General features: G+C 37.3%; 4 protein-coding genes across 4 annotated transcripts; 3 read left to right on the forward strand and 1 right to left on the reverse strand.

The window, feature by feature from the left end:
• The first annotated feature begins 1,066 nt into the window (after positions 1-1,066).
• LOC133531858 (uncharacterized) lies at positions 1,067-3,095 on the forward strand. Its single transcript, XM_061870252.1, has 3 exons — positions 1,067-1,105; positions 2,047-2,267; positions 2,792-3,095. The coding sequence occupies exons 1-3, from the start codon at positions 1,067-1,069 to the stop codon at positions 2,859-2,861; spliced, it is 330 nt and encodes a 109-aa protein (XP_061726236.1). The 3' UTR covers positions 2,862-3,095.
• A 1,126-nt stretch (positions 3,096-4,221) lies between these two features.
• LOC133531932 (cuticle protein 1-like) lies at positions 4,222-6,298 on the reverse strand. The gene is made up of 3 exons (XM_061870368.1): positions 6,121-6,298; positions 5,535-5,779; positions 4,222-5,231 (listed from the first exon to the last, which is right to left on the reverse strand). The coding sequence occupies exons 1-3, from the start codon at positions 6,133-6,135 to the stop codon at positions 5,162-5,164; spliced, it is 330 nt and encodes a 109-aa protein (XP_061726352.1). The 5' UTR covers positions 6,136-6,298; the 3' UTR covers positions 4,222-5,161.
• Positions 6,299-7,612: 1,314 nt separating this feature from the next.
• Positions 7,613-9,084, forward strand: LOC133532243 (cuticle protein 1-like). Its single transcript, XM_061870825.1, has 3 exons — positions 7,613-7,768; positions 8,243-8,433; positions 8,768-9,084. Exons 1-3 carry the CDS (start codon positions 7,754-7,756, stop codon positions 8,829-8,831), a joined length of 270 nt encoding a protein of 89 aa, XP_061726809.1. The 5' UTR covers positions 7,613-7,753; the 3' UTR covers positions 8,832-9,084.
• Positions 9,085-13,316: 4,232 nt separating this feature from the next.
• LOC133532146 (cuticle protein 1-like) lies at positions 13,317-15,959 on the forward strand. Its single transcript, XM_061870677.1, has 3 exons — positions 13,317-13,636; positions 14,227-14,417; positions 15,512-15,959. Exons 1-3 carry the CDS (start codon positions 13,622-13,624, stop codon positions 15,573-15,575), a joined length of 270 nt encoding a protein of 89 aa, XP_061726661.1. The 5' UTR covers positions 13,317-13,621; the 3' UTR covers positions 15,576-15,959.
• The last annotated feature ends 421 nt before the right edge of the window (positions 15,960-16,380 follow it).

Genomic DNA, 16,380 nt, shown 5'->3' on the forward strand with positions numbered 1-16,380 from the left:
GGTTTAAACTGTGTGTCACTTTTACACGTTAAAGTGTCATTTCCATATATATATAAGCAATGAAAAAAAAACATCAACAATTATAATATACATTTGCAAATATAAATTCAAGATGAAGTATTATAATTATTTAGATATGTATTAAGTCTCTAAATGTCGAAATATACAAAATAACACTTTAATAATTAAAAAACAAACAGATACAAAAAAAACTTTACATGTGTGTAGATGTCTCTGAGTCTCAGAACTAAAAGAAAATATAGTTTATTATCCTTAGAGATATATAAGCTCTCCAACTCTCCAAGAATTAAAATCCTTTATAAATAAAATATTAATTAAAAGATTAAGCGCCACTTGCACTATCCCTTAACTCGGGGTTAACCGGTTAAACCTGGAGTACCCATGATTACCAGTACAATTTGACACTGAGTTAACGGTTTAACCGGTTAACCCCCCGATAGTTGGATGGTGCAAGTGGCCCTAAGGAGAATAGAGGTCAAATGTAAATAGTTTTGCCTTAAGCGATGCGCTAAATTGTCATATAAACCTTGCACCCACTATGAATAAGTTGTATGGTATCCTTCGAAAGACAATGGGTTATTCGATATGGGAGTCAGTCACATACATCCTTAATCTATAAAAAAAATATTGGGTTGTTTTTTTTTGGTTGTTTTTTTTTGACTGATTTTGATATGGATGACGATTTTTCTCCTATAAGGATCGTAAGAACACATGATTCTAAAAAAATACCCAATTGTAAAAAAGTATAGTGTACAATCACGTCTGAAAATATCGATACGAAAAATGTGCCAAAAATATGTATACATGACTTTATTGCCCATATTATTATATTAAGGTAGTGTATTCATATTTTGACACATTTTTCGTATCGATATTTTCAGACGTGACCTAGGGAACTTTAATGTCCCATATACACAATACAATAAAAACAGTAGTGCAACAATAATTGAAGCTATCATCAATGATTGACACATATCATTTCGATTGTACACCGATCGTCTAAATATGTTGCCCAAGAGCTCACGCACCATTTCCCGCGTGCAATATGGTAATCGCTGAAATCCTTAATGGATTTCATTTGCAAGTGGGTATGGAGCTGTGTAAAAAAGTGTTTCGCAGTTTTGTATTAAGGATTACATTATTTTAATTATTTGAACTCTTGCAATGAAATTTAACGGCTCCCATGCCTAATTGATAGTAGTTTATTCCTGAGTTATTAATTTTTTCTATGTAAGTATATAAGTATTAATATAGTATTCATATTTATGTATTCTTTATTGCATTTGGATGTACAGGAAGAAAGAGTATGATGATAGGTAGTACACATTGACGAATGCATGCTGGCTAAAATAGCAATTGGAAAAATACTAAGTAGAAGATTTTTAACAAACTAAGCCTAACAATAGAGCAGTCCAGTAGTAAACAGATTTTTAAAGAAAGGTTAAAAACAATACTCTTAGATAGTATTATCGATACATAGTACTTATATTTCTTAGATATATAGATAACTAAAAAGTTGTGTAAGTTTTGATACCTACAAGTAAGCATTGTAAATTAATCATTTAACTAACTCACCTACTTAAATAAGTTTGTATAATGTATGAGTAGGTATGACACAACATTGCTAGCTTTATATTGGAGCGCACTATTCGCCAACAAACTGTCCACGGTTTGGCGAAAAAATATGTATACCTACCACTTAAGTTTTCTCTTGAAATAAAAAAATAAATAAAAAAAATACTATTTAAGGCCATAGGGACATTTAGGGTCATAAGGTTCCACCATAGATTTTTTATGGCTGTGCAATTTAAGGGATATGTTTCTCTTTTTACCTCTTCTCTCTACTCTCTTCTACAAATCACGAAAAACAAAAGTTTCAGTTATGATTGAATGTTCACTAAATTTCATTCCAGATGATCATCTGCGCCGTAGTCGCGGCAGCCCTTGCCCAGGCGAGAGAGTACCCGGCCGGCGTCCACCCAGCAGTCTGCCCCAACTACCCCTACTGTGCCCCTGATGCACTAGCCAGGCACACTCCGGACGGCATGCCCATCCCCCAGTGGAGCTACCCTTACGCTGCCGCCCCTGTTGCTCCTGCCGCGCCAGTTGCTGAGTAAGTCTCTCTCCCAACTACCCCTATGTGCCCCTGACGCGCTAGCCAGGCACACTCCGGACGGCATGCCCATCCCCCAGTGGAGCTACCCTTACGCTGCCGCCCCTGTTGCTCCTGCCGCGCCAGTTGCTGAGTAAGTCTCTCTCCCAACTACCCCTATGTGCCCCTGACGCGCTAGCCAGGCACACCGCGGACGGCATGCCCATCCCCCAGTGGAGCTATCCTTACGCTGCTACCCCTGTCGCTGCCGCACCATTAGCTGAGTAAGTATCTCACTCGAAACTACCCCTACTGTGCCCCTGACGCACTAACCCCAAACGGCATGCCCGTCCCCAGTGGAACTACACTTATGCCGCTGGACTTAAATGCTAAATATGTCTCTCTATCCCCATCGACCTTTCCTGTCTACTTAAATTCTGCCGGCTTTTTCTACTGACAAAATTGGTTTGCTACACTATAAATTAAAGAAAGAGATGTAAGTATTTTAAAAGGTCTCTTCCAAGAAAATCGACATTTTTGTCATCTTATTGCATGTTTTTTTTCGAGAACGATTTTTTTCTTCTCTATACAGCAAAATCGCAATTTAAACCCATGATTATTGACTACCACACAAATGAAAGGTTCATTATTAATATGTATATTTATTTATTCTTTCAGGCAAGGAGGTGCCCGTTACCCCGCCAGCTTCAACCCGGCCCTCTGTCCCAACTACCCCTACTGCTGGTGAATCTACTGTAACGTTTGGCGCCAAACCACACCATAGATAAATTTAAACATTCCTGAACGCAACTGTCAACTTTTTCTTAAAGTGACTTTTTAAATTTACTTACCAGCCAGTTCGGATTGTTTTTTTATGCGCTGAAAATACACTGCCATATTTTTGATGTAAAAATGTAAATAGCAAAGCATTTGGTTTTTATAGAAAATGTGTAAAAAATGTAAATAAAAAATATTTTTTTTACTTTTTCGTTTTGTTTGTTATCCTAAGTATAGTGTTCTGATTATATTGAAAAAACAGGATCATTATCAGACTAAGGCGAGTCCTTCTTGTTTAGATTTGAATGAGTCCACGCTAAATTAAACTGATCCAATCATTACAATTCGCCCAAGAATATGTTAACAAAGTTTTTTTAATGTGAATTTTGTTGATCATATTAACAAACGTTTGTATTTAGTAACATAGTATTTTGATGATAGTACGGTGCCTAATTTATTTTTTGATGTCATTTTCTAAAAGATGATGATGATTATGAGATTTTCCAAAAAGAATTTAGTATTAAGACCTATTGTCAAAGTAAATGTTGTAGTCAACTTTTACTGCCATCTTTCGACACAGGACTAAAACTCTTAGAATGACATATTATTATGGCTATTTGACCATGTTCTTTCACTGATATGTGAAAGATACAATTTAGATTACTATAGAAACCATGCAATTACATACAGTAGCTACTTTTCTTTATAGAAATTTGATAAAAAAAAAATTCCGCTGAAACGAAAAGTTTCGTTATCTGCCTCTCAAAAATGTATAAGTTATTCTTTGCTTTAAAATATGTGCTAGTGCTGTTCTCTGGCGGCAGAACATAGCAGTAATACTCCCTATTGATAAATGGAAATGCTGGAGTAGAATCAGTTTTTGGCAAAATATTAATTTTTGGAGAAGTTTTTATCGCTCCCTATCATTTTTTTAAATACTACGTCGGTGGCAAACAAACATACGACCCGCACCGACCGTAACGACCCTCGTTGAGCTCCACTTACTTACTTACTTACTACACTTTCCTTACTTTTCTTTCCACGGGCAACTAAATTCTAACAACCTTAAACACAATTACTTTGCTTTCACCTCCTGTCTCCATCATCAGATCAGCTCCATGTCATCATAATATTGCATTATCATCCGATTTACATATTTATAAATGCAAAATGTCAGTTCAGTCGGAAAATTGAAAGTGGGTCATATTTAGCTTCCAAGATTTGACACTAACAAAATAACAAACATTATAACAAGGTAAGTTAAATGAAAGCTTGTAAAAAAAACATGTCCACCTGAACTATACCATAGTGACTAAATTAAAAACAAATAATTGATTTTCTGTCATTTTATTTTTTATACCAATTTTATGCATTCTCAACTTATATTGTTATGTAGTAGCTAAAGATTGTCTGGAAGAGATCGCTTTTTGGTGATAAGACCGTCTGTTGTTTACCTCTACTTCCGATGCTGTTTCTCTTTGTTTTGTTTTTGTTACTTTTCAACTTGTAATTTTTTAGGGTTCCGTAGTCAACTAGGAACCCTTATAGTTTCGCCATGTCCGTCTGTCTGTCTGTCTGTCTGTCTGTCCGAGGCTTTGCTCCGTGGTCGTTAGTGCTAGAAAGCTGAAATTTGGCATGGATATATAAATCAATAAAGCCGACAAAGTCGTACAATAAAATCTAAAAATTTAATTTTTTTAGGGTACCTCCCCTACACGTAAAGTGGGGATGAACAATTTTTTTGCTTCAACCCTACAATGTGGGATATCGTTGGAAAGGTCTTTCAAAACTAATAGGGGTTTCAAAAAACATTTTTTGATAAAGTGAATATTTTCTGAGATAATCGCTCCGAAAGAAAAAAAATGTGCCCCCCCCCCTCTAACTTTTGAACCATAGGTCCAAAAAATATGACAAAAATCTTGGAAGTAGAGCTTAAGAAAGACATTAAATGAAAACTATAGCGGATATGATCAGTTTAGCTGTTTTTGAGTTATCGCAAAAAGTTTCCCCTTCATAGTAAAAAGACGTACACCCACAGTTCATCCCTTGGTTAACAATCTACCATACTTTAAGCTCCAATTTAGCTTATTGTGACGGAAGAGTAACTACGGAACCCTACTCTGAGCATGGCCCGACATGCTCTTGGCCGGTTTTTACAGCTAATATTTGATTATTATTTATTTTAATAAAATTTTCTTCGTCTACTATGTGAGTCTTCAAAATAAAATAAAACTGATCTTTAGTAAGGGCTAAAAATGTAATGTAGTAGAATTACGCGCAGTACGGGTAGTTCGGGCACGAAGCAGGGTCGACGTCGGCGGGATACAGCGGAGCGGCGGGCCTGCGAATATAAGTAAAGTTTTAGTGATGGTCGGTCAATGTTTATATTGTATTTACCGTAGCAAAATGTATATTTTCAATCATTAGGCTGCGTTTCTACCAGAGATGTGCGAGGATGTGGACGCATCCTCTCACATCTCTGGTGCAGCCTTATTTGCATGCAAAATATACGCAAGTAAGTATAACGGATATAACACTGATTGCCGCGATTGATTAGAACGTTATTATTTCGCGAATAAGCAAAATAATGTTGTTGTTTTAAAAGGTTCTATATTTTTTACTCTTCAGTAATATTTTTACTTACTCTTCAGTAATAGGAGCAGCGACAGGAACAGGAACAGGGGCAGGAATTGGGGCAGCAACAGGAGAAGGAGCAGCATATACCATCCGAGCGTACGGGAGCTCGTACTCAGGGATGGGGAGGGGCTGCGGGGCGTAGCGCGCCAGCAGCTCCATGTCGCAGTTTGGGTAGTTCGGGCAGAGGACCGGGTTAATACCCGGTGGGTACTCGATGCCCGCAGCTACAGCGGCGACGGCGCAGACGAGCAACTTGAATAAAAAAACCATAAATATTATAGGTCAATTTTACACAGATCGAACTAGTAACCTCAATAAGTTTGTGTCCCACAACATACTTGATGACGATATATATAAAAAAATGTTATATTAATTATAAACATCCATATCTCAGGAACAATTATTCGTGATAAGCACACAAATAAATGCCCTTCCAAGGATTTGAACCCTGAACCTACTGCTTCGTTGGAAGTTTACTAGCGACTAGGCTAGAAAACCGTCATGTCATATTAGTTTCTGCTCTAGACAGCACAACCCAGATTTGAACTCATGAATTGTGACTACCAAACACATGAAAGTTTAATAGATCTTACCACTTTAGTGAACATTTTTAGTTATTTTCTCAACAACTGATGCGAGACTGATGCTGCATTAGTCCCAACACAGACTATTTATACTAATATCGCTTAATGACAAACCAAAACTCATTAATTACAAAGACATGTTCAGAATCTTAGTGAACCTTAAGAGTACCAAACAAGCTTAATTTTTGATTAATTATTTTTATTTAATTAGTGACTTTTGGTTGTCACCTGACGATATGCAAAGGTTAAAGGGCTTTAAAAGTAATGACATTTCTTTAAAACTCCGGTTTATTTTTAATGATATGTTAATTACATTGCCTATTAATTTACTAGTTCTCAACCACGGCTAATAAATAAGTATATTATAAAAGTTAAGACCATTAAAAAAATTGTAGGAAATCTGGTTCGTTCCTAATTTTTACACAATTAAAAAAATCTAAAAAAAGTCAAGCATAAGGGCATAGCTATGATAATATGTTTACATCCAAATATGTAGAGAGGTCAATATCCAAAGAGGAAAATGAGGAACAACTTTTGTATAGAGCAGCGGCTGTGGCCTTTCGTATTAACGACATAGCGAATTACCCGACAAATTAGACAATGTGACAATTAACAAGAGTCCGACGCAGATTTAGCATTTTGTTATGGTTATGAATTGGTTTTAATACGACATGTCGTTCGTCTTGGTGAATGGCTCCCATCTCACACACGACTTTACCACAGTTCTAAGGCACCAATCAGCGCAAGCAATCTTGAACATCGTATATCAATAAAATCAAAACCATACCCAGTTGTTAAATCTGAATCGGATTCTAGATTGTCGCTTCAAATGCGACTCGAGCAACGGTCACAATACTTATGTTGTTTTCTCGTACCTGAAAATTCTCTCTGTTTTCGTAATTTACGGTAACGGCACATCTCTACTCGTAATACACATAAATATATTTGGTGTTATTATCCTTAAATTAATACTCGCTTTTAATGAAACGTCACACGTATTTCTAGGTTTTTCGTCACATTTGGAAAACCCCTCTCCCTGGTGTGACGTCACATTTTTGGCAATTTTATTTTCAACGAAATCGGCAAATCAAATTAAGTATTATTTATATTTTATCAAAATATTTTTGATAAAAGAAATATTATGATAGAAAGTAATTTTATAACTTAAAACCCAAAACTGATTAGGAATGAAAATTTCAACGAATAAAAACAATTATCATCCCAAAAACTTGTTATTTAACTGTCCAGCAAATATAATAAAAAAACCAGTTTCTGATAAAGCCCTCACCCTTGTTACAACCCTCCCTCCCCCTAAACGAGCGATGTAATTACCCCTACCCCTAAGAACATATACCTATCATAATTGCAAAGTTAAAAAAATAATGAGATTCATGTGTGAATGAGTGCAATTAGCAATTTTTGATTATGATGAGAGATGCCATTATTACGCAAATAAAAAAATCGAATAATGACAAAAATGTAGTGTAATTAAGACAATAAACCTGCTTGGTAAACATTTGCTATCAATTAGAAGTACAAAAGTGTTAAACTATTATTTGAACATGATCAGCAATATAAATAGCTAGTGAATAATTGCGAAAGTATCAGTCTCACTCCAGCAGTCGAGAAAACCACTAGCACCATGTTCACCAAAGTGGTAAGATCATCCACATCTATAATTAGTTTGTGTCCCACTAATGGATAAAATCATCCCCTTTTGTTCCGCCACTCATCATGGTTTGGTGCATGCTGCCGCCAGTCGCTGCAAAATGCGCCGAGCAAAATTGGCAGAGGCCCCGGCTAACCCGGGGAGTCCATTCGATAGGCAATTCTGCTTACCGATCAGGGTAGAAGTGTCCCGCACAATATAACACAATTTTCTCTTTTCATTCGAATAATTTTACCAACAACATTTACATCATCTGCCCCAGTACCTGCATGTCATCTTATAAGTGATATTAGCAATAATGAGATGAGACTATTTCATGCCACTTTCTTTTTCTTATGTTTTCTGTTTTGTATAATTTTCTCTTCCGTGTTTGTGCTTACGAATAAATTATTTATATTCTTTTAATGAGCATTAACACGTCTAACACTATGGCATTTTCCTTAATCCAACCTCCATCCACAGTTGCTCGTCTGCGCCATCGCCGCTGTGGCCCTCGCCAACGACTTCCCCCACGGCATCCACCCGGCCATCTGCCCGAACTACCCGCTCTGCGACGCCGAAGTTCTCGCCCGCTACACGATAGACGGCATGCCCATCCCTGACTGGGAGCTTCCGCTTGCCCGTTCGGCGGCTGCGGCCATGCCCACTGTTGAGTAAGTAAAAAACCCAACCAATAGAATAGGATAGAAGAAACGATTATTCGAGAAACGTTATTAAACTTAAGTAAAACAAGAAACATACGGAACTATGTTATTATGTAGCGTCACTTTATTATTATCAAATCTCCACTCAGCTTAATGTAAAGGTAGCTCCTTAGGATCAAACGCTGGTCTTCCATGATTTCGTCTTTAGCTAAAACTTTTTTTTTTTGTCATTTCCATTTTTGTTTATATCCAGTATATTGTGAAAACTTGCTAATTACCTACATTCTACTTGTATTCAACTAAATTTTAGTATAATATTTAATATGTGTCATTATCCTTACAGAGCTCCGCGGTACCCCGCCGATTTCGACCCCGCCCTGTGCCCCAACTACCCATACTGCTTCTAAGCCTACTGTGACGACGTGCATCTAGTTGTAGATGTAAATTAGTTCAAAATGTAACCTTTCGTATGTGTGTGTCGGTCTAAAATTGTGGTTTCAAACCTCTATCGCGCCGTTAAAAATATCCTTAAAAAACAGCAAAAACATTACTACACATTTGGTGAGGAGCTTTATCACACACAGATGAGAGGTTAAAGTTGGATGTTGTTGGAAATGTGTTGAAATTTTCTTGAAAACAATACAGACCAAAATAGATATATTTTTCCTTTTTTTATCAACCTTTCATTGGGCTGTAAAAGCAGAAATTACAGTACATATTAAGACATATAAATGACATATATTTTTCGTCACACCAGCTCGTCATCGCTCTCTTTATTCTTCATAAACTGATGAATAATAGTACATTACGATACAAGTTCGAAAAATAGGAAATTCGAAACGAGTGACGATAAATTAAAACACGACCGAAGGAAGTGTTTTAAATTGACACGAGTTGCGAATTACCTATTCGCACATGTATCGTACAACGTTTTACAGTACATATGGCCCTTTAAATGTTCGACACAGTAACGTAATATGCTAATTTTCGCACTAGTGCGGTAAAGTAGCACCATATGTACTGCAATAGTACATTATGATACAAGTGCGAAAAATAGGAAATTCGAAACGAGTGACGATAAATTAAAACACGACCGAAGGGAGTGTTTTAAATCGACACGAGTTGCGAATTACCTATTCGCACATGTATCGTACAAATGTACTGCAATAGTACATTATGATACAAGTGCGAAAAATAGGAAATTCGAAACGAGTGGCGATAAATTAAAACACGACCGAAGAGTGTGTTTTAATTCGACACGAGTTGCGAATTACCTATTCACACATGTATCGTACAACGTTTTACAGTAGGTACATATGGCCCTTTAAATGTTCGACATAGTAACGTAATATGCTAATTTTCGCACTAGTGCGGTAAAGTTGCACCATATGTACTGTAAATTATATTATTACATGACTGCCCAAAAAAAAGTATTATGTATTCAGGGTTCGCGCTTGTAAATTATAAATACAATACAATGCAAATCCTCTTTATTGCACAACCTCAAAATACATGTACAAGGAAACACACGTAGGTAATACATAAAGACAGAGGTAAACAACAGGCGGCTTTATCGCTAAAGAGCGGTTTCTTCCAGACAACCTTTAAGTAGTCGACAAGTATGTGAGTTTCTTTATTCCACATACCAATATGTAAATTGCACAACATTCTCAATATGAAGGAACATATTCGGAAGTTTCTAGAAACTTACACGAGAATTTAAAGTAAGTTTCCATTCAGAAATAATCTTTTGGGAATTTATCAAAAGAGTATTCTTAATAATATTACATATTAATTAGACATATTAATATATCACATATTAATAAGACAGGCAGAAGGAATATATAACCAATCCTATATCTGATAAGGTGTTGACATGCTTTTATTGTTTGCCAAATTTAAAATTCTCAAAACTTTTCCTTATGAAATTTAGCAAAATAGGATCGAATCTTCGCCTTGGTACAGTCACGTCTGAAAATATCGATACGAAAAAAGTGCCAATAATATTTATACAATACCTTAATATATGAGCAATAAGATATGAGCATGAATAATATATGAGCATGGCGGGAAACAGCGAAAAAAGCCGTACAACGACCGCAATGACCACGACTACTCTGACAAGAGTATACGACTAAGAAGAAGAGAGATGAGCAATAAAGTCGTGTATACATATTTTTGGCACTTTATTCGTATCGATATTTTCGTAACCGTACAATGCTAATTCCACTATAACTTCTGAATGCCTTAACTGATTTAGATATGTAATGTATCATTTAAATCTTTACCCTGTCATCCCGAGTGACAGGTTATGTGGCATAAAAACAATATGTGGATGATGGGCGGACTTCATTAAAGTTTTGTTTTAATAGAGTAAGATTTACTATGAAGAATATCACATAGAGTGTTCGGAAAGAGAAGAATCGTGGAATGTATTGGGCCCGATACATTCCACGACTCTTCTCTTTCCGCACAGACTCTAACAAACAAATCTTATTGAATGAGGTAGTATTTTGACCGCTGACCATATCATAAACTATTCATGTTCAAAAACTACAATAATGTATATATATTATTGTATTTTTTGAAACTAAAAGAACATGTTCTATACCTCGCTGATGAGATGGAAATGTGTGAACCTTTGGCGACCCAAAGACGTTCTTGGCCTCCGAAATGAGGAAACGAGAGCACGTCACTTTTCCCGATCCTGCGCCATTTCCTATCAATTATCGGTAAAAGCTGACGCAGATCCGCTTCCATACTGTCTTCCGAGCCGACCCACCGGGTCCGATCAGTCAGTCGTCCCAAGTACGCCCTCTTGGCAACCCGATCCTCTCCCATTCTTAACAGGTTCACAGTCCCCATAGGTACTACATGTATGCACTTCCTCATACGTCCAAGCAAATTACTTCAATCACACGCCCGTGCTCCACATATGGATCACCAAGAAAAATTCAAGCACGCACTCGAATTAAAACAATAACTTTCTGTATACTGTTGTCTAACAAACTAAAAATATAAGAAGTATCGCTATACTATCATGTAGTATGAAGTTATACTAATATAAGTGCGTACTTGATCGTACCTTCGTGACCCATATGAGGGGCACGGATGTGTGGAGATATTTCAGCGTGACCCATATATGGGGCACTGGACCGTGAACGTGTTAATAGGTGACCGAAACAGCAAAGTCTGATTTCGTTTCGCCAAATATATTGGTCCGCCCACCAACTCCTCGATAACTTGTGTTTATTATTAGTCAAAACGATTCTAACACCTGGATTATATCATACTAATTCCTTGTAAAATAATGTAGGTAGGGTCCTTTCGTACTGTTTTACTTATCTCAGCTACAATCATCATCGGCATCAAGCTTCAATACTCGTACCTAGTGAGGAATGTGGAGATCCAACGCCGCACATGACATTACCAAAGTAAAATGGAGTTGGGCAGGACATGTTGCCACTGTTGCCAGGCACAGTGATAGTTGGTGGACCAAAATGTTAACGGAATGGTGGCCTCTTTAGGACAAAAGAAGCGCCTGGCGTCCATTGGCTCGTTGGGTGGACGATATTCGGAATATTGCAGGTCAATTCTGGATGAGATTAGCTCAAAGCAGATTAGGGACATGCAATTATCCAATTAAGTTGCTGTTTTGCTATGAAGCAATAGTCTGCTTTGATTTTTGCTTTCCTGCATCCCGGCGCGCCATGCGAAGCCAATAAGCTAAGCCATATATATTCGCAAGATTTTGAAGAACTAAGGCTCGACACTTTGTCATTAGATGTCAGGCCGCAGTTTGCCATCTTTTTAGAGTTCCGTAGTCAACTATGAACCCTTATAGTTTCGCCATGTCCGTCTATCTGTCCGTCCGAGTCTTTGGTCCTTGATAGTTAGTGCTAGAAAGCTCCAATTTCAATTTGGCATGAATATATAATTCAATCATGCCGTCAAAGTTGTAAAATAAAAACAAGCCATTAGGGTTACGGGTTAGCATGTTAGGGTTACGTGTGGAATTCAATCTTTTTCACATCAAAACTATGGTGTGGGGTATCGTTGGATTGGTCTTTCAAAACGAATAAGGGGGTTTACAAGATAATTTATTGACACAGTAAATGCTTTCGGAAATAATCGCTCCGAAAATAAGTCCGTCCTTCCCCTTCTAACTTTCGAACCATGAATCCAAAAAATATGAAAAAAATCGTGAAAGTAGAGACTAGAGCGTAATAAAAACATTCAAAGGAAATTAAAGCGAACATGATAAGCTAAGCCGTTTTTGATTTTTCGCGAAAATGGTTCCTTCTTAGTAAAAAAAAGTTCTCGCTTCTACTTGTTATGGTAAGGTATATACTTACTAATAGCCCCGTTCAAGTTCTGTGACGGAAGAGTTACTACGGAACCCTAAGCATGCCCCACATGCTCTGGGTCGGTTTTTTTCTTTCTTATCTCAAAGACTACCGGCATTATTTCGACCCACTGCCAAACCATTTGATCTTGTCCAATATCGATCCCGGTCTTTGGCCTTACACGGAGATTTAAGATGAAAGATGCTACTAGTAAAGGTGTTTGTGGAACGTAGTCTAGTTTGTTTAAAGAGCGCACCTCACGCGTATAGCTTAGAGCCATTTTAGCCCCTCACAGCATAATAGGCCTTCTGCCTCGCTCTGATCGTCGCTCACTCTCCTGTGATTGAATCCTTGTGGGCTCCGCCTAAGGCTTACTTAGAGTACGCTGCGCTGAGGACGCTCTGGGCCTTCGAAATACACAAAGTGTGGCAATAGGCCTCGTGTGCTTTGCTGCTCACTTTTAAGCTTTGGGCTCGTGTTCCCTCAGTGGCTCAAACATGCGTACCACCAAAACCCGGAAAATAGGTACTACCGGCCCGGCTGGTTCCCTTAACCAAAAACTCAAATAATATAAAATTAGACCGTCTTATTAAATTCTTAATGACTTACTTAAATATTCATTAATTTATTAACGAAAAAACATCTAATAAACGCAAAAATGCAGTAACGGCAAACGATGTAATTAAGATAATTAATAAAAAACCTGCTTATCAAAAATTTGCTATCATTTATCAATTAGGAGTACAAAGGTTTATAAACTATTATTTGTACATCATCACCAATATAAATAGCTAGTGAATAATTGCGAAAGTATCAGTCTCACTCCAGCAGTCGAGAAAACCACTAGCACCATGTTCACCAAAGCGGTAAGATCATCCACATCCACAATTCTTTTCTATTCGCTTTTGTTCCGCCACTCATGATGGTTTGTTGCATGCTCCCGCCAATCGCTGCTGCAAAATGTGTCGAAGCCGTTCCACCTCCCCTTCCCATCTCTGTTTTGGTCTGCCTCTGCCCCGGTTAACCAGCGGATTGCATTTGATAGCCAATTTTGCCTACCGATCCGGGTGCATTCGGCAGAAATGTCCCGCCCAATCTCACTTGAGCTTAACTTGGTCATTCTCATAACAAATATTTATATAAATATTTGATCCACACCACATTTTTTTCTTATCTCATTCGAATAATTTTGTTGTTACTGTCCCACGTGTACGTATGTCTACATGTAATCTTTAAAGTTATATTATCAACAGAGGTAACAGAAGCTCTCTCTGCTCACCAGTATCATGATGAGATGAGACCATTTCGTGGCACTTTCTTCTTCTTATGTTTTTCTGTTTTGTTTAATTTTCTCTTCTGTGTTTGTGCTTGCGATAAATTATTTCTATTCTACCCTTATTCTATTTTCAATCTACATGTCGTGCACTGTTTACCATAATCCAATTTCAACCCACAGTTGATCGTCTGCGCCATCGCCGCCGTGGCCCTCGCCAACGACTTCCCCCACGGCATCCACCCGGCCATCTGCCCGAACTACCCGCTCTGTGACGCGGGAGTGCTCGCCCGCCACACGCTGGACGGCATGCCCATCCCTGACTGGGAGCTGCCGCTTGCCCGTTCGGCGGCTGCGGCGATGGGTACTGTTGAGTAAGTACAAACTACCAGGAAAATGTAATTTATATTTATAATGTAACTAATTTATAATAATCGTACATTTACAAAGACCAAACTAAGAGTAAAAGGTCGCCTTACTAATTTCATGCATTTTTTAAGTTTCGGCTGACGTTTTCTATTAACCAATAAATCAATCATTCAATAATTTTATTGTAAGAACATAGTCAAATTACAAAAGATGATAACATATCCCTAGGAGTGGTAGGCCGTCGGCTCCCGACCAATTACGTCATTTAAATTTGAAATTTGATTAACTGAAATACTCGTAAAATCTAAATTGCAACAACTCAAAAATTATTTATGCCACTTGAAGAGATTAAAAAGCGTGTTTGTTGTTATGTTATGTTGTACTACAAAACTCTCAATATAATAATTAAATGTACACTATAATATAATAACAAAATACTAATAAAAATCGTCTCTAACAATAGGTAACAATTATATATTATTAGATTAATAAATGTCAGATTTTATAGTAAATCGGGATCATGGCAACTAGATACTTGATATATTCTCTAAATATTCCTTTCCTGAGTAAAAACATTTGTCTAGTAGCCATTCCGTAAGTGTTTTCTTAAAGCGATTTGTAGGACATTTTATCCTTTAGCTAGCTGGTTATAAATATTATTATCTTGGCTATGCGGCATAGTCTATTCCCCCTTATAAGTAAAATTATTGTTGTTATTTTTCAAGTAGGCACCAACAATATCAACATTGCCCTGCTTCCTTCCCTTTGTGTCTGGTGCTTCACTAATACACTCAATCATAGCCTTTAATGACAAGCACTACATTCTGCGGCGGTATCATGGTTCCATTTTTATCACTTGTCACTATGTCCGTCACTTTCGCGCTTACATATTTGTTAGAACGTGACAGGCATGGTGACAAATGATAAAGAGCCGACCATCTTAGCCCAGCTGATTATGTTCTTCCTCGCTGACGCGCAGATTTAAAGACCTTTAATAACATGACAGTACGTCTCAAGGCAGGCGTCTTCGTGAATGACACAGTAACAGTCATTGGAATTCTAAAACCATGCTACAACTCTTATGTCATTTTATTTGCAGAGCTCCGCGGTACCCCGCCGACTTCGACCCCGCCCTGTGCCCCAACTACCCGTACTGCTTCTAAAGCTACTGTGACGTCGTGCATCTAATTTTAGATGTAAATTAGTTCAAAAACTAACTTTTCGTATGTGTGGGGTCTAAAATTGGGTTCAAATCCCGGTCGTGCCATACAGAGCAGAAATCGGTACACGGCGGGAAGTTGATAACTCGAGATATAAAATTGAAGTAATTTGAACTTAAAATAGAACGGCATAAGGTTCAAATATCTTCATTTTTTTTCTCTCGAGTTATCAACTTCCCGCTGTGCACGGAAATTATTCTAGAAGCAAAAATATGACTTTTAAAATTTGGTTAGTACCTACCTTTATCTTTATCATACACATACGAGAAGTTAAAGTTGCTTTTGATATTTTCTTATGAAAACAATAAAAACGAAAAGAGCATAGTATGTACTTTATTTTACTGGGAGCACAGTAGTGCACCCGCCAAAACGAGCAGTGACGCGCGAGGGCACTACCTACGTTTTCTTGAAGCGCTTCTTCGTTTTTATGAGCCCTCTACTTGGGTTTGGATTGGATAAACAAAATTATCGGGATATAATGTCAATAGTAGACTTATTAAGCATAAAAAAATTCGATTGCATAGCCATTATCTTAACCATTACATGTTATTCATATCTATATAAAAACCCCGATTTCGTCACTGACTCACTCACTGATGATCATCGAAACCCTTAGGGTACTGCCTGAAGTATAATAAAATAATAATAAATAAATAAAATGTTTTTATTTAACCTCACAAAAGATAATTTTACAAAATAAACTTAAGTATTTTTTTTTTATTTTTTTTTTTACCTTTGCGAGGGACTG

The sequence above is a fragment of the Cydia pomonella genome, chromosome 26 (assembly GCF_033807575.1).
Source record: "Cydia pomonella isolate Wapato2018A chromosome 26, ilCydPomo1, whole genome shotgun sequence".
Lineage (NCBI taxonomy): Eukaryota > Metazoa > Arthropoda > Insecta > Lepidoptera > Tortricidae > Cydia > Cydia pomonella.

Coding starts and splice junctions, on each gene's coding strand:
- LOC133531932 (XM_061870368.1), bottom strand. Junction 5,232..5,534: donor GCTGCTCCTATTACTGAAGA/GTAAGTAAAAAT, acceptor TTATATTCGCAG/GCCCGCCGCTCCGCTGTATC.
- LOC133532243 (XM_061870825.1), top strand. Junction 8,434..8,767: donor GCGGCCATGCCCACTGTTGA/GTAAGTAAAAAA, acceptor TTATCCTTACAG/AGCTCCGCGGTACCCCGCCG.
- LOC133532146 (XM_061870677.1), top strand. Junction 14,418..15,511: donor GCGGCGATGGGTACTGTTGA/GTAAGTACAAAC, acceptor TTTTATTTGCAG/AGCTCCGCGGTACCCCGCCG.
- LOC133531858 (XM_061870252.1), top strand. CDS start 1,067: ATGGTAATCGCTGAAATCCTTAATGGATTTCATTTGCAA. Junction 1,106..2,046: donor TTAATGGATTTCATTTGCAA/GTGGGTATGGAG, acceptor CTGATGCACTAG/CCAGGCACACTCCGGACGGC. Junction 2,268..2,791: donor CCTGCCGCGCCAGTTGCTGA/GTAAGTCTCTCT, acceptor TTATTCTTTCAG/GCAAGGAGGTGCCCGTTACC.